We start from the raw sequence: 24662 nt of genomic DNA on the forward strand, positions 1-24662 counted from the left end.
GCTTGCTTCGCTCATGGCCCACCTGACCCCTGTAGGCATGTGCATGGGTGTCCCTGGTCCTGGCCACCGTTGGTCCCTCCCAGACTGCTCCCCCACGTGTCTGCTCTTCCCCTCCTGGAGGGGGAGGTACAGAACCAAGGATGTGGCTTCTAACTGGGCTCTCTAGAACCCCAGTGCTTCCTGGAGGTGCACTGGAGGGAAATGGGGACACAAAGAGGCCAAAGCCTAGCCCCCACACAAATCCAGCAGGATCCTGGGATTCTGGGTGCAACTCCATCCGAGCAGGGTAAGTGACCTGACCCAGGGTGGTGCAGATGACAGGCACCTGAGCCAGAGAGCAGGTCGCTCCTGGAGTGCTTACCCCGCTCTCTGTCCCAAGTGCTCTCGGATGCCATGTGTAACCTTCTGGCCTTCTTGGACTTCTCCACTTGGCAGAGTCCTCGTCATTCTGTTTTTTGGGAAAACGTGGGAAATGTATGAGGCCCATGTTCCCAAACATTAGTTGTCAACTGGCCAGAGTTATGATTTCTGCCACTTCCTTATTATATTATTAAACGTTGTTATTTAATTCCACTCAGGCCTCTATTGGCCCTTACCCTAAGGAAAATAAAATTAGTCCAAGTCATGGCTTTGATGAGGTACTGATATATTTTTAATATGTGAAAATAAATACACGATTGTTAAAATAAAAACATGTCCACCTATGCATCACCCAGATCCTGTTCCCCATGGTCCATTCACTGTGCCTGGGAAAACTCCAGACTCAGCTGGAAACTCATCCTGAGCAGGAAGCTTGGCTTGAAGGAAGAAGGGACCCTTCAGGTTGGCGATTGTGCCATTTATTCACGCTTGGCAGCAAGACGATGTGGAAGTGATGGGGGAGTGGTGGGCCCCTCCCAGGAGCACCCCTGGGTTGGCACTTCTACGGCCTATGGCTCTAGCAAGACTGGAACAGGCATCTCAGGGGGCAGCCGTCAAAACCCCATGATGGGGTAAAGGAAGAAACAGGCAGTTGTCGGCATAAAGAGAGGCGCTGCCCACTCTCGCTATGTCTGCCCCCATGAGAGCTTCTCCAATGACTCATGGTTACCTAGGAGACTCCGGGCTGCCCTCCTCTGAAACTGGGCCCCTCACCATGACCGCATGGGAAAACCTGATGAGACGGCCAAGAAACTCATTTCCAAGGGGGCTTTGGTTTCTGGGTGGCCCCCCCTCGCTGGGGGGCGGCTGGCACTGAAATACGAACCGAGCGAGCCCTGGGTGTCACTAGGGGACTCTGGAAGGTCACCCCCGATGGGGAAGGCCTGGGATCCCGGGGCCCGCTGGTGTGGGGGCCACTGGTAGGTGGGCGACCAGTTCTGGGGACATTCAGGTGTGTGAGGGAATGGGAACGTTCCCGCCTCAGAGGATGTGGAGAGTCTAACCCATCCGTGGACAACTTCTGGGAGTCTGCTGCCACCTTGAGCTCTGTCTTCGAGGGACCAGCTGGGTGAATGGCTTGCAGCGGGGTTTCCCTGGGGTGGGGCGAGTGGCTGCCCCTAGGGGTGGCTGGGGGTGTCCAGAAGAGGGAATGGAGTTTGGCAGCATCCCCCTTTGCCATCCACGGTCCTTCCCAGTTGGTGCCCCATGGTCGGGAGCCAAAGAGCGACTCATCACAGTATGAAGGAGTGTGGCTGATCAGTCTGATAAAGGGAAGAGAAATGCAGTCAGCTGAGGGAATGAACGAACAAACCCTAAAAACCTTAAGCCCCCATCCCCTGCCAGGCACCTGCAGTAGCAGAGAGGGTTGCCTGTCGATCCCAAAGTCCCTGTCTCCCAGCCTGGCAGCCACAGCGACGCCACAGCCCTCTGGTGTCCCACCACCCCCATCTCTGTTGTTTTTCCCCAGCCAAGCAGCCAGTCCCCGGCATCCCGACCTCCCCCTTTACCTCCCCCACATGTCCCAGGCCTGGTCAATTTGCATATTACACCTTCCTGGCCACACTGATTGGCTTGGGAAAGGCCATATGGCCCATCCTGCCCAATGAGCGCCTGCCTTAGGACCCTTGTTGAAGCTACTAGGAGAGATGTTTGTCTGCCAACTGGCCTTGATAAGCCGGCCAGCAGGATGTAAGGGTGGCTGGCTCGGCTGGAACGTTGGGGGGTAAGCTGGGCTAAGAGGGAGACAGGATCCAACAACAGTTTGGGCCCCGGATAAGCAAGCCTGACATGTCCTTTTTCTGCTGAAGCCAGTTTGGTTAAGTTTTCTGTCACTTGCATCTCAGAGTCCCAGTTAATATAACCTTAATCTTTACAGTCTTTACTTTTTTACCCCCAATTCTCCTTCTCTCTAGTGGCCTTGTCAGCCGAATCCTCTGCAGTCCTGTGGCCCGTCCCACAGTATTTGAAATGACACAGCAAGGTGCCTGGCATTGAGAGGGTGCTCAGTTTGAACTTTTGTTATAAAGCTGACCTGGCCTCCTCACCAAAGCAGCTTTTAAAATTTTTGCATATTTACTGAGGGCTCTTCCGGCCTGTCATGTGCCTCATCTCATTATCTCTCGCAAACATCCACAGGAGGGAGATAGAATAATCCCGTTTTACAAACAAATAAAGGAGGCATAGGGAGGGGGCCCCTGTAGCAAGGAGGGTAGAGACGAGATTCAAATCCAGCCTGGCTCAAGGGCCCAAGCTCTGGGATCAGCGTATCAGACACAAGTGACTTCTAGGCTTTCTCACCTTTAATTAGATTCACTCAGCAATTATTTTTTTCTGTTCATCTCACAAATGTTCATGGCACACCTACAAGGTGTCAGCTTGATGGCTTTTGGCCAGGACTGAAAGCGCTTCTGTGTTGAAACTGCAAGTCTTTGAAAAGTCAACTTTTTGCCACTTGATTTAATTTCTCAAACCACACCTGCTTGTTGCCTGTCTGTCCAGCGCCAAAGGTTTTACTCAATAGCCTCTCTCTCTTTTATGTACCTTCTCACCTGACACCCTCTACTTGTCAGCATCCTGCACAAAATTCTGTCCTCCAGGAGAGCGTTGAGTTGACCTCCCTCATCATGGACACCATATCCCTGTTAATGCAGCCCACACTACAACAGCGTTTTCAGCTACGTTGTAGGTGTCAGTGCTGCTAATGACAACCTGACCCTACCTTATGGCCCCTACGTCAGATGCACGCTCAAGCTGGCATAATAATAATGGAGCCTTGCTTTTCTCTCATTGAATTTTATGTCCTTAAATAGGCACCATTCCCATTTTCACTTCTTTCCACCAGTCTATGCCCCTCCTGCTCAGAATGGACCCCAAATATGATTGGCTAGTTGTTATGGATTGAACAATGCCCTCCCAAAATTCACACTGAATTTTAAAGAGATAATTAGGCTTAACCAAGGTCATAAAGGTGGGCTCTAAAGCAACAGGACTGGTGTCCTTATGAGAAGGGGGGAGACACCATGAACGTACATGCTCACAGAGAAAAGGCCACGAGAGAACAGGCGAGGAGAGGCTTCAGTCTGCTAGCACATTGAACGTGGACGTGTAGCCTCCAGAACTGCGAGAAAACTAATTTCCATTGTTTAAGCTCCCCAGTCTACGGTATTTTATTATGGCGGCGGTAAATGACGAATATTCCAGTCTTCTGTGTTTTTGTCCAAACCACCGATAACAATAAACAAGATAGAGCCCTGTGGCTCACCACTAGACACCTTCCTCCAGGCGGATATCAACCTGAAATAATCCAAACAATCTAACTTATTAATTTACAATAATAACTATTAGCATCAACTCCTGTTTTTCTAGGTCGTTCGTGAAAAGGCAGCAAAAACCATTTCCGAAATGACTCGCTGAAATTGGGACCCACTACATCTATGTCATTTCGTGGATCAACCACATTAATATTCTTATGCAAACTGTTCTGTGATCTTGGGCAAATCACCTGACCCCCCTGGGCCTCACTTGCTTGGTCTGTGGCATTTGGAAATGGGTGTTCAACCATCATCATTATCACTTTGAGAGCTTCCTGACAGGATATTGTGCCAAGCCCTGTACACACCTCACTTCATTTACTCTCCATAGTCCCACTAGGTCCCATTTTCCACATAAGGAAACTGCAGCTCAGCGAGGTCAAGGTGCTTGCCCAAAGTCACACAGCACGTCAACAGCAGAGCTCTAATAGGAACCCAGGTGGCTTCACAAGTACAGGAGTGCATCTTCCCATCCCGTTACCTGTATTTGTTCTTCTTCCTTGGTGTAAGGGTTGGGGTGCTGCCGCTGGAGGAGGTGGTCTCACAGCTCCCGTTGGCCCCTGAGGCCCGTGATGTCCCTGTGCCCACTCCACTGGTTCTGTTGGCCTTCTCCACCCAGGGTGGGTCAAAGTCTGGTGGTGTGGGCCGGGTACCCGCAGGGCTGCCAAACAAAGACTCATCCACGTATGACGCCCTGGCCTTGACCCGGTGGCTGCCCCGGCAACGGTGCTGAAGGTGGAGGGTCTGCATCCCACTGATGGCCAGATCCACAGGGGTCTTCATGCTGCCCATAGTTCTGCGTGATCGCAGGCATGCTTTGCCTGCCAGGTCGTGCCTCCAGGGCTCCCTGTGAAACACCCCTGTCATTGTCAGTGCCAGCAGAGGAAGATGGGCTGTCTCTTAAGTTCCCAACCCAAGGGCAAAAGGGGAGCCGCCAACCCCAGGCGACACTTCAGAAATCTGTTCGTCTGTCTTTTGGCTGTCACAACAATAGGGAGAGGGGTGTTACTGGCAAATATTTAATGAATAAATGTGCATTCCTGGCATACAGTGCTCAATGTTGAACACTACGGGGATGAAGAAGAGATGGGGCCTGTGCCTATTTTGGCACCAACAAGAAAACTTCGCATGGTGGGATGAGGGAGACAAGGCAGGTCCTTAAATCCTGTGTTTATGCGGTGAATATAATACCCAGCATTATCTCATGCCTACCTTGTGCAAAAAGCTTTACGAGCATTGCTTCATTTAATCATCTTAACAGTCCTTCGAAGTAGCTTCGGTTCTGTCCATTCTACAGATGACAAAACTGAGGCTTTAGAAGCCGAAGTCACACCTGTAAGTCGCACCTAATAAAGCTAAAACAGTGGAAGAGAAATCTGAACCTGACAGAGGAGTGCAGAGCTTACGCACTTAACCATTCTACTACTGGCAGATCACGCCCATCCCTCCAATTGCCCCATATTCCCCGATCCCCAAGTCAATGCCCCGGCTGATGTCCGAGGTCCCTGCGTTCTTGAGTTAATTTTCCTACCTGAGCATCTCGGCTCCAGGATGTCGGCAGCAAACTCAGCGGCCCCTCCTCACCAGGTCTGGACTCCTCCGTGGATGCCTCCGAGATCCCAGTTTATCTGCAGCCCGGAGTCCCAGAGCCCAGGGGGCTCGAGCCGCCCCCAGCTCCCACCCCCACCCCCAGCCCTAGCCCCGGGAACCGCGCGGACGGGCTCGCGCGACAGCCAGGCCCTAGAGACGTGTGTCCGGCGCGCGCAGCCCAAGGCAACCAGCGAGGGACTGGGCGGCACGGCCGGAACCACTAGCACCGGGGGGGGCACCCCGTTTCGGACGCACCAGGAGTTTCCCCGAAGCCGAGGAGAGGTCCCTCTCACGCCAGTCAGGTGTGTGTTCGCGCGTGCGCGCCAATCCTCCTAGGGCTACAGAAGGAGAGGCAGCGCAGGCGGGCAGCATAGGCGCGGTGTCCCCCCCCGCCCGGCTGCGCCGTTGGTACGTCCCTGCAGGCCCCGCCCCCTCCCCGGTTGCCTGCACCGGGGCCCGCATGGCGGCCGGCACGCGCGCGGCGGCCGGACCTCGGTCCCGCGCTGCCATGGCCCAGTGGAGGAAAAAGAAGGGGCTGCGGAAGCGCCGAGGCGCGGCCTCCCAGGCCCGCAGCAGCGACTCGGAGGACGGCGAGTTTGAGATCCAGGCGGAAGATGACACCCGGGCCCAGAAGGTAGGCGCGCGGCGCCGGGGCACACTTTGGAGCCCGGGCCCCGGCTCCGCGCATTGCCCTGCGGCCTCGGTTTCCCCAGCTGGGGAGTGGGCACGGCTGAGGGTGGGGAGAGGTCGGCTGGCCGGGGGTCGGGGACAGGACCGCCAGTCTGAGCACGTGTCTCCACACCCGTCACGCCCCGGCCCCCGACGCTAGAGCCTATGCGTTCCAGGGGCCCGGGCGTTCGGGCCTTCCTGGCCGGCTTTCGGTCGCGGCCTCTCATTGGCTACCTCCTGCCCAGGGGGCGGGTCCTAGAGCCCTTTGGTCCAATGAAAAGTGCGGGTGCCAAAGTACGGACTTCCAAGAGTTTTGGGGGATTGTTGCCAGGTTGAATTAAGCGGAGGCCGGGCCTCGTGGCTTGAGGCAGCGACGCCCCCAAGCCCCTGGGTAACAAATAATAAATTAAACTCGCGTTTGCTGACCGATTAGTGTGTGCCAGACTCCATGCTAAGAACTTTACAAGCCTTATCATTTAATCCTCATACCAGCTCTGTAAGCTAAGTGCTGCCGTCCCCGTTTTCCAGAGGAGAACCCTGAGGCCTAGAGGGGTTTAGGAACTTGACCAAGACTTCACAGCTTGTGAGTGGGAGAGCCAGGATTCAAACCTCTGGTTCTAGGGCCCATGCTGTTTCCACTACTGAGTGCCAACTGTATGCAAAAGGTGGAGGGTCGGATGTGAGCACCAGGGGGGCAGAAGAGCTAAAAGCCCATTATTTCCCACAGCCTTGTGCCCAGCCGGTGCCTGGCACAGAGTGGGGTTTGGGTGAGTAGATGAAAGAGTGGGTGTTTAGGTAAGGGAGGAATCTATGTTCCAGGGACCAGACTGGATCTTATTATGTTTTCCCACCCCAATGGAGCCAGTGTTTGGCACACAGTAGGTGCTCTATAAACGTGGAGACATTGGTAAAGCACACAAGAGGGCAAGGTAGTAGGTGCCAAAGATGAGCCCACAGATACAGTTCAGACACAGAGCTTTGCCCTGGTGCGGTTCTGTGTTCAAATGTGGCCCAACCGTGTACTGGCTGTGGGACTTTGGAGAAGTTGCTTAATCTCTCTGTGCCGCATCTGTAGAAGGCAGAAGTTTCCACATGTGTACAAGACAGAGGATTACATGTGCCTTAAAGACTCATGAAAGGATTAAATTACAGTGTTCACGCATTCTGCTCACTCAGCAGAGGTTGGCATACTTTACGTGTTAAGGACCAGGTGGTAAATATTTTAGGCTTTGTGGGGCCATGTAAGGTCATTCTCTTCTTTGTTTGATATTTTTACAAACTTTTAAATGTATAAAATCCATTCTTAGCTCACAGACCACACTGGACCCGCTGCAGCTCTGACCCAGACGGTTGTAGGGGGCCACAGAAGGTCACAGAGGAAAGAACATAGACTCTGAAGCCAGGGTTCAAATCCCTGCCGGCCGTGTGAGCGTGGGCAGGTCACTTCATCGCTCTGTGTCTCAGTTTCCTTCTCTGTAAAATGGACAAACTAATAGTAGCTACTGCATAGAGTTGCCGTGAGGATTCAAAGTGGGCTAATTTATACGAATGCTCAGAGCAGCACCCGGCTTCGAGTGGGTGCCGCAGAAGTTTTAACCATTATTATGAATTAGTGCTCCAGAAATGTTATTTCCGAGAGGAAGGGGGACAGCTCTGTGGTCTGAGAAGGCTCCCCAGAGGAGGTGTCTGGGTTGGATATATCTGTTCTAGGACAAGTGGGTTCTGGCTAGGCAGGAAGGAGGCCAGCACGAGAGAGCGCAGAGCTGGGAGGGGTGATGGATCAGAACGAGGCTCAGGAGAGGGGGACAGGGCAGCTTGGAGAAGTCTAGAACCACACACACAGTATGTGCTTTGATTGGCCCCCTAGGGTTTTTAATTTTGAGGGCTTTGGATGACAGACCAGGATACCATTTATGTGCTGGGTGCTGTTCTGGGCTTTACACTTACCCATTTAGTCTTCACACGCCCTGTGAGACACGTGCTCTTGTCTGTCATCCCCGTTTCCCCGACGTGGAAACAGACTCGGGGAGATTAAGTCTCTCGCCTGAGGTTTCACAACAGGTAAGTGACAAAGTGACAGAGTTGGGATTGAAACCTAGGCAGTCAATCTGCATGGCCCACACTCTGACCCTCTGCCCTGCCCTGGCCCAGTCGTAGGGGAGCCCTTTAGTAGAGAAGTCATGTGACCTGGTGGGGGCATCATGGGCTTGAATGGAGGGGTGTCCACAACAAGGTAGTCCCTCTCCCTGTCCCCAGTGGTCTGATTGTGCCTGGGGTGACGCTGCCTCTCTGTTCCTCCCTCCCAGCTGGGACCTGGCAGACCCCTGCCCACCTTCCCTACCTCGGAATGCACCTCAGACGTGGAGCCGGACACACGGGAGATGGTACGCGCCCAGAACAAGAAGAAGAAGAAGTCCGGAGGCTTCCAGTCCATGGGTGGGTGAGCCAGGCGTCCGGGGACTTTGGGGGAGGCGCAGCAGGGGTTCGTCATGCCCTCTGTGCTCGGGGCCCAGCTCTGTGGTAGGTGTTGGGTAGGCTGAGGACTGGCGCAGTGAGAGAGCAGATAAAGCAGACTCAGGGCAGCGCTGGCCACAGAACAGGCGAGGACGTTCAGGGATTTACTACAGGACAGAATGCACTTCAGAGGAGAGGGCGGAAAGGTGTAGTGGGGGGATGGGGACACCTGGCTAGCGGGAAATAATGCCGAGCTCTCCTGCTTGCTCTTTACCAGTCAGTAGCATCTGGTGCCAAGATTTAAATAGCAAGGTGAGGGGCGCCTGGGTGGCACAGCGGTTAAGCGTCTGCCTTCGGCTCAGGGCGTGATCCCGGCGTTATGGGATCGAGTCCCACATCGGGCTCCTCCGCTGGGAGCCTGCTTCTTCCTCTCCCACTCCCCTGCTGTGTTCCCTCTCTCGCTGGCTGTCTCTCTGTCACATAAATAAATAAAATCTTTAAAAATAAATAAATAAATAAATAAATAAATAAATATCAAGGTGAATATTTTTATAGTTTTAAAAAGAAGAAGCCCTAGGTATGATCTGAACCTTGTCTGACTTTTTTTCGTTTAGATGTGTGTTCGCCAAAAAACCCTGTAAACTAAGTTACAGTAAATGCTGTATCAGGGACGTACTTGCCACCTTGGGGACGGATACAGAATTAACATCACTAACATACAAAGAGCTTTTACAAATCAGTAAGAAAAAGATACCCTGACAGAACATTGGGTGAAGAAAACGAATAGTCGACTCACAAAAGGAGTCTGGACGGTGAATTAATATATTAAAACTGCTAAACTTTTATCAGTGATTAGAGAAAAAGCAAATAAAAATATCTACATGTGGTTACTTTTTGCCTTTCTGGATCAGAAAGATGAAGGGTTGACCAAAAAGCAGCTACAGCCACGGTGCTTCCTGTCCCCAGGCCTCCGATTGTCCTCCCGTTGCCACAAGGCCGAGTCACGTTCAGTCTCCAAAGCCACCTCCTCCCCCATGCGGGGCCACGTGCCTCATTGGTCAGCACCCACACCCGCGCCCTTCGCAGCCCCTGACGACTTCCCATCCATTTCTTTTAGCTATAAAAAATTTCAAACGTATAAAAAAAATAGAGAACAGTCTCCCCGTACCCATCGCCAGTCGACCATCCTGTTTCTTCCACACCACCCCCCTGCTTGTCCCCCGCATCCTGGAGCATTCTGACGCGAGTCACAGACATCCCCTCTCGGTAGCCCTAAATACTTCCCACGTGACCTTACCCTTGCCTGCAACAGGCACAGGTCCTCAGCAGGGCTGAGATCCCGCCACCTTGAGACCCCAAGTTGTCTCACGGCACTAAGCGTGTATTCAAGTCAGAATCCGCGTGAGGTGAATCTCACCCCGGGGGTCGGTTTGTCTCCTAAGTTTTGTTCCGCCGCCTTTCGTTTCTTCTTGCTGTTGATGTTGATGATACGGTCATCTGGCCTGGTTGGCTTCCTGTGGTGTGTCACGGGGGCTGCCCTCCCCCGACCATCCCTGTCTCTCTCCCAGGCTTGAGTTACCCGGTGTTCAAGGGCATCATGAAGAAGGGCTACAAGGTGCCAACACCCATCCAGAGGAAGGTACGAGACGGGGAAGGTTAATGGGGCTTGGGGGGAGGGATTTGACCCTCCTGTCCAGCCTCGAGACCCCTGCCCCCTGTCTGAGCTGTCACATCTGGTCCGTTTCCCAGGTGGAGAAAGTTGTCCTCTTTGCCATTTGAGCCTCCTCAAGGCTGCCCACTGCTAAGCCCCTGCCCAGGCAACTCGCAGGTGCCCCATTATCACCCCTGGGTCATGAGCATTGTTCTCAGACATTTAGCCAAGAGGTGGACAATGATTCTCTGGGGTTCCGAGGACGAGGATAAGACAGGGAGGTAGAGTCTGGTTTTACCTAAGAAGGGTGTGTTCCAGCAGTGGAAAGAGTTGGGAGTAGTGAGCTGCTCATCCCTGGAAGTGTACAAAATAAGCCTTGGTAGGAATGGGCTCAGGACCGGGCAACAGACCCCTTCCCACTTAGCGAGACCCTGAGTTCACCCTCTCCCTGGGGGCTCAGTGCTCTGGAGCGTGTGGTGCAGGGGGCAGGACCTGACCCTGCCCCTCTCCCACCCGCTTCCCTGCAGACCATCCCAGTGATCCTGGATGGCAAGGACGTGGTGGCCATGGCCCGGACCGGCAGCGGCAAGACGGCCTGCTTCCTTATCCCCATGTTCGAGCGGCTCAAGACCCGCAGCGCCCAGACCGGGGCCCGCGCCCTCGTCCTCTCACCCACCCGCGAGCTGGCCTTGCAGACCATGAAGTTCACCAAGGAGGTTTGTTGGGGCCGCTGGGCTGAGCCGGGCCGGTCGGGGAGGCCTCCGTGAGCTGAGTCACCTCTCTCCCTCTCTCTCTCTTCACAGCTCGGCAAGTTCACAGGCCTCAGGACCGCCCTGATCCTGGGCGGGGACAAGTAAGAACCCCCTTGCCCCCTGCCATGGGCCCCACCCTGCAAGCACCAGCCGAGTCTCCAGGGTGCGGGTCAACGGAGCCCGGGCGGCTTAGGAACAGTGGCAGCGTCTCTGCGCACCCCACAGAGAAGGGGGAACAGGCAGTGAAATACCACAGGAGTTTCCCACGCCGCTCCTACAGGGGTTCGGGTGCTCCTAGGGGAGCCGGCGGTGCACAGGGTCGACTCTCAGGCTGCTCGGTTGTACCTACTTTAATACGCACACCTAATAGTGAGCTGTTGCACAGAAACCAAGGAGTGTTTGTAATAGCTCAGATTGCCCGATGCAGTGGTCTCATCTTTTGGGGTGGCAGTCACCATACCTGTTCTCCAGATGAGCAGACCGAGGCTATGACAGGCCCAGAGCCACGTGGCGATTTGGTGGTCGAGCTAAGATTGGACCCCAGCCTCCTGCCCCGTCCCACAGCTTCTCCCTCACAGGGCAGCCCCTTCCTTATTCTTCTCTCGGAATGTCACTGTGACCGGTCGCTTTGAATTCTGAGAAGAATGTTTGGCTTTTAAGGGTTCCTTTGCCCACGTTGTAATTTGTTATCTCTGGAGCTCCTGATTGTCCGAAATGCCTCCCTGGGCTAGGCCAGACTCAAAATTCTGGCTCCTACGGGTGTCCCGAGGGTGTTTCAGAGGAGGACCAGCGTTAGGGCTGTGTGCCCTGGGGGTTTAAGAACAAGGACAGAGACCCAGCAGCCTGGCATCTTGGGGAGCTGGCAGTTCCGGGGTTAGCTGGTAGGTGACAGTCCAGAGAGGGAGTGAGGGGAGCTCCAGGGCTGAGCCCATCTCTTGGGGAACTCTGCAGTATCAGTCCTTCTGTATGTTTGAACTCATGTCTTGTCGGGGCAGTGCCTTTGCCCAGTAGCTCGGCCACAGCCTTTCCTTACTGCGGTGTCTGGGGGCGGGTGTGGGCCTCACCTGGCCACCTGGTTCTGGAGACAGAGAGGGACTAAAGCGGCCTGTGTGTCAAGCTGACACCTCCCCTTCCCCCGCAGGATGGAAGACCAGTTTGCCGCCCTCCATGAAAATCCCGACATGTGAGTTTGGGTTGAGGATGGCAGTCTGGGGTCTCTTCCCCGACGGCCAGCTGCTGGGGAGGGCGAGGAGGGCTCTGCCGGCGGCCCCGGCCCCGGGTGACCTGGCCTACACACCCCCTTCCAGAATCATTGCTACCCCTGGGCGCTTGGTGCACGTGGCTGTGGAGATGAACCTGAGGCTGCAGAGTGTGGAGTACGTGGTGTTCGACGAGGCAGACAGGTGAGGCCGCGTGCTGCCTGCGCACCTGCGCCAAGGTTGGCCCCGAGGCCCGGAGGAAGCACTTCGCCAGGAGAGGCCTGTGTGGCCGTACTCAAGGCAGCGTTTCCCCCAACGCGGGCCACAGACCCAGGGCAGCACCGACAGTTTTTATTTTGTGTTTGTACACTGTATTTCTTTTTAGGGATATGGAAGGAACCAGTACAACAACAAACACATGATTTCAAAGAAATACAAAGTAGCACAACGTGGGGAGCGCCGACTGGAGCCAGACGGGGTGGGATCATAACCCAGCTCTGTGAACTTGGGCAAATCTGAGGGTCCGTGGCCCTTGGTGGGCTCATCCACGGACAGGGGATCCACTAGCCCACACTGGCAGGTGCTGGGAGAGTCAGTGCTTGGAAAGCACGCAAACCGTGCCTGGCGCCGAGGGAGGGCCGCTAGCTTTGGCTTCAGCATGACACGGAGCCATGTAACTGAGAACAGACTCAAGGATTTTAGGTCATCACTGTGGGGATGAGGTGGTCACGCAGAGAAAAGGTGAACTAAACAGTGACGTGAAGAATCACATGGGGCACACACAGTGCAAGTGCAGAGAGTGCGCCGGGGGCAAGGGCGGCGGGTTTGGAGCTCGCTGGGATGGAAGCCCCTCTCCCGACCCCCGCCCTCTGTCCGCAGGCTCTTTGAGATGGGGTTTGCTGAGCAGCTGCAGGAAATCATCGGCCGCCTCCCCGGGGGCCACCAGACCGTCCTGTTCTCTGCCACGCTGCCCAAACTGCTGGTGGAGTTCGCGCGGGCGGGTGAGTGAGCCGGGGCGCGGCTAGGGGCCACCGCCGGTTTGGGGCCTTGGGGTGCTCGTCCTTCCGTGACTACCCACCCCCCAACACCTGCCCTGTGCCAACCGCAGGCCTCACGGAGCCCGTGCTCATCCGGCTCGATGTGGATGCTAAACTCAACGAGCAGCTCAAGGTGAGGCTCCACCCGTGCCCCTGCCCCAGCCTGCAGCCGAGGCCCCATGAGCCCACCGCGGCCCCTCTCCCCACAGACAGCCTTCTTCGTCGTGCGCGAGGACACCAAGGCTGCCGTGCTGCTCCACCTGCTGCGCACCGTGGTGCGGCCCCAGGACCAGACGGTGGTGTTTGTGGCCACGAAGCACCACGCCGAGTACCTCAGCGAGGTGAGGGGGCCCTGAGGGGGTCGGGTTGGGGAAGCCACCAGTGGGCCACCCTCCTGGGGAGCAGCACCTCCTCTGTGGCAAGCTTGGAGCTGCAGTTCCGTGTGCGGCCACCAGAGGGCAGCACCAGAGCTGGGTACAGGCCTGGCCAGGGATGGTCCTCTTTTATTCTTTAACTTTCAGTCATAAAGAATTGCTGGGGCACCTGGGTGGCTCAGTCAGTTAAGCATCTGCCTTGGGCGCAGGTCCTGATTCCAGGGTCCTGGGATCGAGCCCCGCAGCCGACTCCCTGCTCAGCAGAGAGCCTGCTTCTCCCTCTTCCTCTGCTGCTCCCCCCGGCTCTTTCTCAAATGAGCACGCTCTCTCTCTGTCTCTTTCTCTCTCTCTCAAATAAATAATAAAATCTTTAAAAAAACAAAAAAGAATTCCAAGCACATACTAACGTCAGCGAATAGCATCACGAACTCCCAAGTACTCAGTTCTATCAACTCAGGCCCAGTCTTGATTCCTCTGATAGTCCCCTACATCCGGGTTGTTTTGATGTGTACCTCCCCAGCCCCTAGTCCTCCCATTTTCTGTAGATTTTCAGCATTCCGTGTATCTCACATTTTAAAATGGAGGTGTGCCCTGCAAGCTGGAAGCTGGGTAAAGTGTCCTGAGCTTCCGGGAGTAGCATGGTGGAGTTTTTCCATACGTATATACCTGGGACCCTTGGCCTGGGGCAGTCCAGGTGCCCCAGAGGCTGCCGGCGCCCCTTGCCAGTCGTTGCCACCTACCCCGGTGGCCACACCTGGGGTCTGTTATCTGAGGACGCAGTTCGCTGGGTTTCACGTACGTTTAACGGTGCTTCCTTTGTGCAGCTGCTGGGATCACTGATGAATAAAACCAAAATAGTAATTTTTAAAGAGCAGTTAATACTGTCACGGTACTTCTTATGTCCCTGGGCTCAGCCTTTTATGTGTAGTAACTCATTTAGTCCTTGTCACAAAGCCACAAAGAAGGAACTATTAGTCTCCCCCATTCTACAGATAAGGAAAGCAAAGGCACAGAGAGGTTAGGTAACTTGCTCAAGGTCACACAGCTTGTTAGTGGCAGAGGCGGGATGAAGTTGGTGTCCTGGGCTGGCACTTTTACAGGAGACCTCTGCACATGTCATCTCCTTTGATACCCCTCTGGCCCTGCAGAGAGATAGGAGGTGATAGAGGCCCCGTTTGTACTGATGACACTACCCCTCAGAACTAGGATTCAGACCGGAGGTGTCCCCCTCCAGAGCCGTCGGTCTTCCCAGCACAGCGTGGCACCCCCGCCGTGGCCTGGCTTCCTCTCCTGTCTCCCGGAAGCCCTCTTACCCCTTTCCCTCCCTCTTGTCTTCACTCTGCACAGCTGCTGATAACGCAGGGGGTGAGCTGCACCCACATCTACAGTGCCCTGGATCAGACGGCCCGTAAGATCAACCTCGCCAAGTTCACCCACGGCAAGTGTTCCACCCTCATCGTGACGGACCTAGCAGCCCGCGGCCTGGACATCCCGCTGCTGGACAACGTCATCAACTACAGCTTTCCTGCCAAGGGCAAGCTCTTCCTGCACCGCGTGGGTGAGGAGCCCATGGCCGGACCTGGCCCAGGGTGGGAGCTGACAGTGCAGGGCTCAGTGCTCTAGGCAGAGAAATCGAGGCCTGGCCAAGGGCCCCGTGAGTTCGCATCTCTGGGGGATGTGGCCCAGGCCTGATTCCCACAGCTCCGAGCAGCTGCAATCCTCCCGCTGTCTGGATGCCCCGTTCTGGGCTCTCTCTCCCTTTCCTGTCCTGGGGCCTGGTGGCATGTCCCCTGACCCCCCTCCTCATCACAGTCCTCTCCCTGAAACTCTGTCTTTTTAGTTCCTCTCCTTCAAACCTTTGCAAGATCGAAATAACACACAGACCCCTCTGCCTCCTGTTCATCGAGGGCAGACGGGAAGGGGCTCCTGACCTTGTTAAGTCAGCACGTGGGACCCACCTTCATCTCTGCCCTCCCAGGCCAAGTACTCTGTAATTTTTCAGGGATGAAAGTAAGGCTCCCACATAGTAGGAAAACTGGAAACTGAAGCAAAGCACACAGAAGGCAGTAAGCCACGTGCCTGTTATTGGGGATACGACAGCAACTGGTGCCCCCCCCCCCAGCGCTCCTGTCGGGCCTGGGTGCGGGCATTTTACTGGCTCTTTCTGTCTGCACAACCATCCTATGTAGTGGGTGCCAGCAGCATCAGCCCCATTTTATAGAAGAAGAAACTGAGGCCAGGGAGGTTCATAACTGGCCAGGGGTCATACAGTTAGCAAAGTGGGATGGCTGGGTTTGGAACCTCCTCTTCCCCACTGTCCCTGCTTGCCTCCCTGGTGACATGGCTGTCATTTTAGTATGTCTCTTGTCACTGCTGCCTCTTTAAAAGTCGTGGTAAAGTATACATCATGCACGATTACGATTTTAATCGTTTTTAGGCATAAGTTCAGAAGCATTAAGTACATTCGTGTGGTTGTGCAATCGTTACCACCGTCCGCCTCCAGAACCTTCTCGTCTTTCCAAACGGAAACTCTGTTCTCGTTAACACTAACTCCCTGCCCTCCCTCCCCCAGCCCCAGGCAACCACCATTCTATTCTCTTTGCCTTCTTTTAACTCGTAACTGTGCGTGCTTCGTGCTTCGTTTGTAAGTACAAATAAGTTCAGTGCGTGTCCGTGAGAGAAGAATCGGGAGGGCAGGTTCCATGTGATTGAACTTCGTTGAATAAGTAAATTCTGGCTGCCATGCTGGGCCCCGGGAGAATTGCTGCCACCTTCAGTCGGGGCGTGTGGGAGGCCTCCATCCGGGTCCCCGGCCGCGGGTCTGGGGGCCTGGGCTCCCTGTTGGTTGCTGCTTGCTGTGCCCTGGTGTCTATGGCTCTGGGAAGAGCTGGCTTCAGCTTCCTTGAGGGGTCTGCAGAACCCCCCCCCCCGCAAAGCAAGTTTCTCACGTGCCGTGTGACCCACAGTGAGAGTCAGACCACCCCGAACGAATCTTGCAAATGTGGTGACTCTTTGTTTTTGCAAGATGCAGAAACAAGCCAGAGGTAACGTTACACTTGGATTCACTTAACACAGAATTAGAATCACACTGGACATTCTTTTCCTGTCACCTTTGTCTTGCGTCAGCGCGTGTGTGTCGTGCGTGTCGTGCGTGTTTTCCATTCACCATTAAACATCACGCTGTGACGGGGTTGGCAAATCTGTGTTTGTAAAGGGCCAAATACTAAATGCTTTAGGCTCTGAGGGCTTGTAATCTCCCTGATCTCTGCCATTGTAGCTCGAAAGCAGCCTTAGAAAATATGTAAATGAAGGAGCATGGCTGTGTGCCTATAAAACTTTATTGACACAAACAGGGAGGGGCCAGGTCTGGTCACTGGCTACAGCGTGCCGGCCCCTTTCCTCACCTGTGTTTTTGTCCCATCATGTGGTCATCAGCTAAGTCGTTTAGCCAGGCCTCTGTCAAGGCTTGAAGTGGTTTCCCGCTTGGGCTTGTTCCGGGCAGAGCTGCCGTAGACACCCTTGAACATGCATCTTTGGATCCTTGGGGAAAGTCTCCCGAAGTGGGGGTGCTGAAGACTTTTGATGTTGATAATGAACACAGGGCCTTACCTTTATTTCTGCTCATTTCCCAGAGCACTGTTTGGGCTCACACGCTTGTGCAGCCCTTTCTCTTTTCGTAGTGGAGGACAGCAGCTCAGTGAGGTGTGGCCTTGGCCTGGCCCGCACCCTTAGAGTCGGGCCAGCGGGACTCATGCTGGGCTGTAGGGCCCTTTGTCTTTGCTTCAGCTTGACCTTTTTTCGCCACAGGCCGTGTGGCCCGGGCCGGCCGAAGCGGCACAGCCTACTCCTTGGTGGCCCCAGACGAGGTTCCCTATCTGCTGGACCTGCACCTGTTCCTCGGCCGCGCCCTCACCCCTGCCCCCCGCCATGAGGGGTTCTCAGGTGAGTGGAGGCTGGGACACTGAGGCAGGAGGTCCCTGTGGGTCACCTGCGGAGCTCCTGGTGCAGGCCGGGGAGAAGCTGTCTTGGCTCTGGGAGGAGGCCGGCCTGGACTTGACCCCAGGGCGCAATCCCTGTATTTTAAACTCAGAATTTCACATAGAAATCCAGATTCCTGATGTCTGTTGGAAAACGGTTGGGTCTGACTGCTCAGTCTACCTTTTCCTGAGGTTGCTGCGCAGTTGGTCTGGGCCATGTGCCCCGGATAGATGGGTCCCCAGGTTCACTGCAGCCCCTGCCTCCCCTGCTCCTCTTGTCTGGCCCCTGCGGGCATCTGTTTGAGACCCTGCCCTTGACTAAGTTTCCGGGGCAGGCAGAGGGAGACTGAGGTTCATTCAGGCCGAGCTCACAGAGCTTTCCCTTATTCTCTGTGGGGCGGAATTGCATGGGGCGGGCAACAGCGATCATGGTAGTCTCCTGTGGTCCTACTGTGTGTCTAACTGTTAATGTACATCGTCTCCTGTGTCCGTCTGGGAACATCGGGAGGGTCGCTTTACAGGTGAGGCCCAGCCACGCATCCCACGTTGCTTGTTACTCAGCAGGGAGGTGGGAGCCTGGATTCAGGAAGCCAGGTGTAAATGGAGCCCGCACTCGGGGCAGCCCTGCACGTGTTCACTGAGCACCTACTGTGTGCTGCATCTGAGGTTCAGAGCATCAGGAGTGTCTGCCATTGAGCCGCTGGGCCCATTGTCCAAATGTAGATTCTGGAGCCCTTGGCAGACCCCCTGGGTTGAGACCCAGCAGTGGGGATGGGAGGGGCAGGGAGAGGGAAGGAGCCCCTATAGCAGGGTCCTAACAGAAGCCAGCTGTGGAGTAGTTCACTGTTGGGGGGTTTGCCCCGAAGCTCTCCAGGGTGGGCAGCATGGCCCGGGACCGACGTAGTCCAGAGGAGGTGGGCGGCCAGGCTCTTAACCCGATGCGGGGGCCGAATCCTGACACAACCCTTCAGCATGCTGCTGGGCAAGGCTAAACCTCTGCTGAGCCTCAGTTTCCTCTTCTGTAACGTGGGATTGTTGGGGGATTCCATGGTCTCATGGGAGAGTCAACAGAAAGAGCGAGCGAGGGAATGGCTTAGGCTCCGCAGGTCCGATGACCTGCGGCAGCTCCTCAGTCCCGCCCTTCTGGTGACAAGTTAGCCAAGGACAATAAGAACCTTCATAGGGGGGGCTGAGTTCCAAGAAAACGATCTTCGGGAGAACAGGCAGCGGCCCTCGGGCTGTAATTGCGGGTCGAGCTCTGTTGAGCGGCCGGTCGGAGCAGCCGCTCCGTAGCTGGGGATTATTTCGTGCTTCAGGGCCGGGGAGAGGAGGGACGGCTGCAGGTAGGACGCCGGGCTGGCAGGCCTCTGATGGGCTGCGTGTGTGGCGGCAGGCGCGGGCGGCACGGATGGCGTGCTGGGCCGGGTGCCGCAGAGCGTGGTGGATGACGAGGAGGGCAGCCTGCGGAGCACCCTGGCGGCGGCGCTGGAGCTGCGGGGCCTGGGCCGGGTGGCCGACAACGCCCAGCAGCAGTACGTGCGCTCCCGGCCCGCACCCTCGCCCGAGTCCATCAAGCGGGCCAAGGAGCTGGACCTCGCGGGGCTGGGCCTACACCCCCTCTTCAGTGAGTCCCTGCAGGGGGCGTGGGGCGGTGGGCAGCGGGTGGGCCCCGTGGAGCCTCCCCGGCCTCACACCTCCTCCTCCCCATGCCCACCAGGCTCGCGCTTCGAGGAGAAGGAGCTGCAGCGGCTGAAGCTGGTGGACAGCATCAAGAGCTACCGCTCACGGACGGTGAGTCAGGGAGTGGGAGAGCCCACGGGGTCTAGGGGTCACGGTGGCTGCCATGGAGCCAGGACTCTGGCTGAGCTCCTGACCCCCAGCAGGACCCCAGCGGGGCTTTTCTTCTGAGCTTGAGGCACTGCCTCTTCAGCATCCCTAGAGATGCCTCTTGTTCTAGAACTGTCCCTGCTGGTCTGCAGCAGATTCCCCATGTGGTAGCCACTTCCTGCCCCTTCCAGAGGGGTAGACTGAGGCTCACAGAGGGGAGTGATATGTGCCAGGCCTGTTTGTGATTTCATTCACCTGTCATCCCCTCTTGGCTCCCACTGGGCACTCCATCTGGGGCCAATGCCAAGCATGCACAGAAGCTCAGAAGGACCTACCTAGGAGTGGGCAAGCCTGGCAGGCAGCCAGTATCAGGGAAAAGGAGCTGGAGAGGGTCCTAGTTGAGAGTACTGGTTTCAGAACCAGGTGAACCAGGATCAAGATGCCACTCGCTTGTCTCAGCTTTGTGACCTCGGGTTGCTTACTTGACCTCTCTGGGCCTCCTTTCTAATGGTGAAATACAGGGAACCAGAGTACGCACCTTACAGAGCTGAAAGGACTTGGGGAGGAATGCCGTAGGGAGCCCACCAGGCTGGTGAGGGCAGGGCTGGGAAGAAGGAGGCCCATGGGTGAAGGACTCATGTGTTCCCGCCACAGACCATCTTTGAGATCAACGCCTCCAGCCGGGACCTGAGCAGCCAGGTGATGCGCGCCAAGCGGCAAAAGGACCGCAAGGCCATCGCCAGCTTCCAGCAGGGACGGCAGGGGCGGCAGGGGCGGCAGGAGGACACAGCTGGCCCTGCCCCCGGCTGCCCGGCACCCCTGGAACAGAAGCCCGAGGAGGAGGAGGAGGAGGAGGCAGCGGGAGAGAGTGTGGAGGTACAGGTCCCACTGTGGTGACACTAGAGTCTGGGCCTGGGGCTGGAAAGTGGGTCTTACCCCGGTTGGCCCACAGCCCCTCCTCCCGCACCTGGCCTGCTTTGCTGGTGCTGCGGTCGTCCCGCAGTGCGGACGAGGAAACAGGGTGCAGATGGCAGTTCCAAACTTTTAGAGTCCCAGAAGCTGCTGGCCCTTAACTCTAGCTGGACTGGCGGGTGGAGAGGCTGGCGGTGGCTTCCCCGGGGGCTGCAGGTGTGACGCCGGGCCTTGGTCTGCCAGGATGTCTTCACAGAGGTCATGGGCCGGAAACGGCAGCAGCCGGGACCCAACCGGGGAGCCAAGAGGCGGAGGGAGGAAGCCCGGCGTCGGGACCAGGAGTTCTACATCCCCTACCGGCCCAAGGACTTCGACAGTGAGCGTGGGTGAGTGGCAGGCTGGTCTGGGGTGGGGTAGGTGGGGCCTGATGGGCCCCCCGCTGACCCTGTGGCATGTCCCCGCCCTTCGTCTGCAGCCTGAGCATCGGTGGGGATGGGGGGGCATTCGAGCAGCAGGTGGCTGGCGCTGTCCTGGACCTGATGGGGGACGAGGCCCAGAACCTGACCAGGGGCCGGCAGCAGCTCAAGTGGTGAGTAAGTGAGCATGCACCCCCGTGCCCCCCTGTCTGCCCTGCGGTCCCACACAGCGGGCAGGTGGCCCCTATCTGTCCTGACTCCCGTTTGTTCCCCTAGAGCAGGAAGTATCACACCCCCCACTTGATTGTATGCAGCATGGATTGTGAGCCCTCCTGGGTTGTCCCACGTGATGACACACAGCAAGGACAGTGACCCCACCGCCCCCACCCCCACGTCCTGTCCCCTTGATGTGACCGTACACAGCACGGATCTCGATCCGTCTCTCCTTGCTGCCAGCTCGTCTTTCTCGACAGAGCTCCTGACACATTTCTCCCATTTGGACTCTGGTTCCAGAGAAATGCTGTGACTTAACCCAGGGTCACAGAGCCAGGAGGTGGTGGAGTAGGATTGGGAACCCCCGTTGGGCCCCTACCCCTGATACAAGCCCCCCAATTCCCAGTGACCCCCACACCACCTTTTGAGACCTAGGCTGCCACGAAGAGGTGAAGAGGGGCAGGGAATGGGCCTTTATTGAGCACTTGCTGTATGCTGGACCTGGGCTGGCTGCTTCCCTTGAGGGGGTGGGGAGGAAACAGGCGCCGAGGGGAAGCGGGCGCCCCAGGCCACCTCCTTCCACATTAGCTCTCCCAATTCCGTCTCCCGCAGGGACCGGAAGAAGAAACGGTTTGTGGGACAATCAGGACAGGAAGACAAGAAAAAGATCAAGACCGAGAGTGGCCGCTACATCAGCAGCTCCTACAAACGGGACCTGTATCCAGAGGGGCGGGGCCAGGGGGCGGGGCCGAGCAGCCCCTGGAGGTGGGAGTGGGTCAGGGGAGGGGCCGAGCAGCCTCTCTCAGTGCGTACTCTGGATGTGGGGGCGGGGTGAGCAGCTTCTGTTGCCCCACCCGGAGAGGTGGTACCTATATCCGCTGGAGGGGATTCAGGACCTGCTCCCCGCCCACTGGAGTCTAGGGCATCATGGTCCCGCGCAGCCTCCTTAACGAGGCTTCCCAGCTACCAGAAGTGGAAACAGAAACAGAAAATCGATGATCGTGACTCAGAAGATGAAGGAACATCCCACCAGCGAGGCCCAGAGCGAAGAGGTGGGAAGCGGGGCAGAGGCCAAGGTAGGATGGTCCTCAAAACAGGTTGCCAAGTGGTCCATTTGATCAGCATCACTTGGTTCTCTTTGGCCGGGCTGAGCCCTTCCGCCCGTGCCAGGCTGCAGTGGGATTTGAGCGGGCTCTGTCCGCCAGAGCCTGTCCTTTACAGCCACCGAGCGGCTCAGCCGCCCTGTATGCCAGGGCCTTGGTCAGCCCCTCAGGGCAGAAGGGCCACGGGGTGGCAGGGCTCAGGACGTCCACCGTGCCCTGCGGGAGGGATGGCCCCCACCCTGCCCCCACCTCTGTCAGCGGGCTCCCCCTTGCTGTGTGGGGACAGGTTCTGTGCTGGACACTCCCCACATGATCAGGCAGCAAGAAGACGGAACGTCTGTCTTACAGGCACAGGGAACGAATTAGCTCACGAGAGCGGCAACTGGGCCTAGGTGCTTCCCCTCCCCAGGGCCTTCCCGGGCCAGGGGCCTAGCCCTGCTGTCTCCCTGCAACCCTGCGGGGCTGCTCACTTCCTCTTGGGTGTCTCTGGGTCTGGGTCCTTCAGTCTGGGCCCTGTTCTCTGTCACAGCCCCTAGCTCGTCCTCTGCACCTTCCTCTGGGCCCCTTCAGTGCTCCGTGTGGACTCCCCTCTTCCCTCAGCGTCTCGCCTCTCTGGCTAGGTCTCTTCCAGTTTTCCCTTTCTGTCTCTGTCTCTGATTTTCTTGGAAGCTTCCTCTCTGGGTCCCTGTTCCTCTCTGACTCTGCGTCCCTGTTCCTCTCTTCTCTCTGCCTTTCTCCTCATTCTGTCTTTGTCTCCTTTCTTCCCGTGTCTTGGTCTTTCTGTCTCCTTCTGTCTCCCTCGTCATTTTTCTTTCTCTCTACACACGCATCTCTCAGTCTTTGTCTCTCTCCTTCCCTGTCTCTCTGTGTGTCTCTTTTCCCGCTTGGTGCCTCCGTCTCCCTCTCTCTGTGCCTCTGCTCCTGCCTCCTCTGGGCCTCTCACCCCTCATGGCCCAGCTCCTGGTTTTACCCGCTGCTCTGGGCCTGCTGGGCCGCGGGGTGAGGATGGCCTATGGGCTTCGGGAAGGAGCAGCTGTTCTCCCTCCGTGCTTTGTCCTCCTTGGAGGTGATGGGTCCCTGTCAGGCACCTTGGCCCCTGTGGAGACATCTGGGGCTGCCTTATTGATCATCTGTGTGGGAGCCCCGAAAAGTTCACTCTTGTGGGAAGGGAGGAGCCAGGCAGGAAGAGGGAACATGGTAGAGGAAGGGGACCCGGGGCTTAGTGGAGAGCCAGGGCGGCAGAGAGTAAGTGCCCTCTCAGAGACCTGGGAGAGCAGGCTGGGGTGGGGCCACTGGCGTCTGCTGGTACCACTTTGCTGTGTGACCGTGGGCACATCCCTTCCCCTCTCTGGCCCTCTCTGACCTCTCTCCTGTGCAAGGAAGTTAAGCTAACAAGCCTAGAGCGTGCAGTCCATGGAGACAGGGACTGGAGCCTTTCTCAGTCCGTGCTGGGTCCCAGTGCCTGGCATAGAGCACATGCTCAGTAATTTCCATCGGATGGTCTGTACTCGTGATAGCGCACCTCGGAGGCCTTTACTGTGGGCTGACTGTTGTTCTGAGCACGGTGCACACCTCCTCCTCATCTCCACATTGGGACCCGTGGGGTAGGTGCTGTTCTCTAATTCAGAGTAGGGAACGGAGGCTCAGAGAAGTTAAGTGACTTGCTCAAGGTCCGGGAGGTCCCGGCTGGGATTTGAACCCGGGCAGTGTGGGCTTGAGGGTCCACGCTGTTGACCACGACAGCAGACTCTGGAAGCTTTATTAGCACCTACGATGAGCCAGACCACTGGGGCCACAGCAGTGAACCCAGAGCGGGAGCAGGGGGAGGGGAGTGGTCTGGAGGGGTCTGGGTAGGAGTCGGCTTTCGGAGTGGACTGGAAAGCCACGCTCCCTGAATTCCTGTCCTGGCAGGTGCATCCCAGCCCCGCACCCCTGGCGCCCCTGCAGGCCGCGTGCGCTCGGAGCTCAAGACCAAGCAGCAGATTCTGAAGCAGCGGCGCCGGGCGCAGAAGCTTCGCTTCCTACAGCGTGGGGGCCTGAAACAGCTCTCGGCCCGCAACCGCCGCCGGGCGCAGGAGCTGCAGCGGGCCGCCTTCGGCCGCGGCGCCCCCGCCAAGAAGGGCAAGATGAGGAAGAGGATGTGAGGCAGGTGAGCCAGCCCCGTGCTCCTCCGTCAGCGGATGTCCCTGTGTGCCACTGTACGCCTGGCCCTGTGCTGGCCGTGGAGCCCCCTGCAGAAGAGGGGTGCTGCCTCTGCCTGGGATGGAGCCATTCAGACAGGGTCTTCAGGGGTGCCCGGCGGTTTGCTGGCAAGGTCGGGACACTCAGCTGCCGCTGCTTCCATGTGTTCTAGGTGGTTCCTGAGCTCCAAGGTGGTGGCCACATGGGGCCAAGCCCTGCGTGCCTAAGGCCCAGTGATGTATTTTTAATGTAATAAACCTTTACTAAGCACCTCGAGTGGACCGGGAGTGCAGTCTACCCAAGGAGCCAGAAGGGGCAGACCCAGGTATTAAAGTCCCAGCTACTATGCCTGCTGAGTTGAGAGAGTGGGGGATGGGGAAGGAGCTGGGAAGTGGGGTGTGGGGCACAGGGCTCAGCGGCTCCTCCTCTGGCTGTGAAGGGGTTCACATGGCCCCACCACACCCACAGAGGTCAGAACCTGACCTGGCCTCTGCCCTCCAAGCCCTGGGCTCCCCAGCCCCAGTGTGGGGTCTTGGGAAGGTCAAGGGCAGCCTCCAGCAGCTGGATTTTCAGGCC

At 57.0% G+C, this 24662-nt stretch overlaps 2 protein-coding genes across 4 annotated transcripts; one reads left to right on the forward strand and one right to left on the reverse strand.

The window, feature by feature from the left end:
• Nucleotides 1-627: 627 nt before the first annotated feature.
• Nucleotides 628-5610, reverse strand: RITA1 (RBPJ interacting and tubulin associated 1). Of its 2 annotated transcripts, none has more exons than XM_026514920.4 (4): nucleotides 5263-5610; nucleotides 4944-5022; nucleotides 4213-4578; nucleotides 628-1682 (listed from the first exon to the last, which is right to left on the reverse strand). In XM_026514920.4, the coding sequence occupies exons 3-4, from the start codon at nucleotides 4521-4523 to the stop codon at nucleotides 1175-1177; spliced, it is 819 nt and encodes a 272-aa protein (XP_026370705.1). In that variant the 5' UTR covers nucleotides 4524-4578; nucleotides 4944-5022; nucleotides 5263-5610; the 3' UTR covers nucleotides 628-1174. The 2 variants fall into 2 exon arrangements, with proteins under 2 accessions (XP_026370705.1, XP_026370704.1); XM_026514919.4 differs by having other exon boundaries at nucleotides 4944-5086.
• A 127-nt stretch (nucleotides 5611-5737) lies between these two features.
• On the forward strand, nucleotides 5738-24357 carry DDX54 (DEAD-box helicase 54). 2 transcript variants are annotated; one of them, XM_026514916.4, is made up of 21 exons: nucleotides 5738-5955; nucleotides 8297-8426; nucleotides 10013-10083; nucleotides 10623-10811; nucleotides 10899-10948; nucleotides 11989-12030; nucleotides 12155-12250; nucleotides 12926-13047; nucleotides 13155-13216; nucleotides 13293-13424; nucleotides 14805-15015; nucleotides 17265-17399; nucleotides 18828-19058; nucleotides 19152-19225; nucleotides 19916-20137; nucleotides 20417-20559; nucleotides 20649-20762; nucleotides 21415-21519; nucleotides 21766-21878; nucleotides 23817-24054; nucleotides 24259-24357. In XM_026514916.4, the coding sequence occupies exons 1-20, from the start codon at nucleotides 5782-5784 to the stop codon at nucleotides 24047-24049; spliced, it is 2649 nt and encodes an 882-aa protein (XP_026370701.2). In that variant the 5' UTR covers nucleotides 5738-5781; the 3' UTR covers nucleotides 24050-24054; nucleotides 24259-24357. The 2 variants fall into 2 exon arrangements, with proteins under 2 accessions (XP_026370701.2, XP_057161933.1); XM_057305950.1 differs by having other exon boundaries at nucleotides 23817-24357.
• The last annotated feature ends 305 nt before the right edge of the window (nucleotides 24358-24662 follow it).

Source organism: Ursus arctos, unplaced genomic scaffold, assembly GCF_023065955.2.
Source record: "Ursus arctos isolate Adak ecotype North America unplaced genomic scaffold, UrsArc2.0 scaffold_34, whole genome shotgun sequence".
Taxonomy (NCBI): domain Eukaryota; kingdom Metazoa; phylum Chordata; class Mammalia; order Carnivora; family Ursidae; genus Ursus; species Ursus arctos.

Excerpts from the sequence above, each read along its gene's own strand:
- DDX54 (XM_057305950.1), top strand. The coding sequence starts at position 5,782 with ATGGCGGCCGGCACGCGCGCGGCGGCCGGACCTCGGTCCCGCGCTGCC. Across the intron at positions 10,084-10,622 it reads CAACACCCATCCAGAGGAAG|ACCATCCCAGTGATCCTGGA; the intron begins GTACGAGACGGG and ends GCTTCCCTGCAG. Across the intron at positions 17,400-18,827 it reads CCGCCATGAGGGGTTCTCAG|GCGCGGGCGGCACGGATGGC; the intron begins GTGAGTGGAGGC and ends GTGTGGCGGCAG.
- RITA1 (XM_026514920.4), bottom strand. The coding sequence starts at position 4,523 with ATGGGCAGCATGAAGACCCCTGTGGATCTGGCCATCAGTGGGATGCAG. Across the intron at positions 1,683-4,212 it reads AGGAAGAAGAACAAATACAG|ACTGATCAGCCACACTCCTT; the intron begins GTAACGGGATGG and ends TCCCTTTATCAG.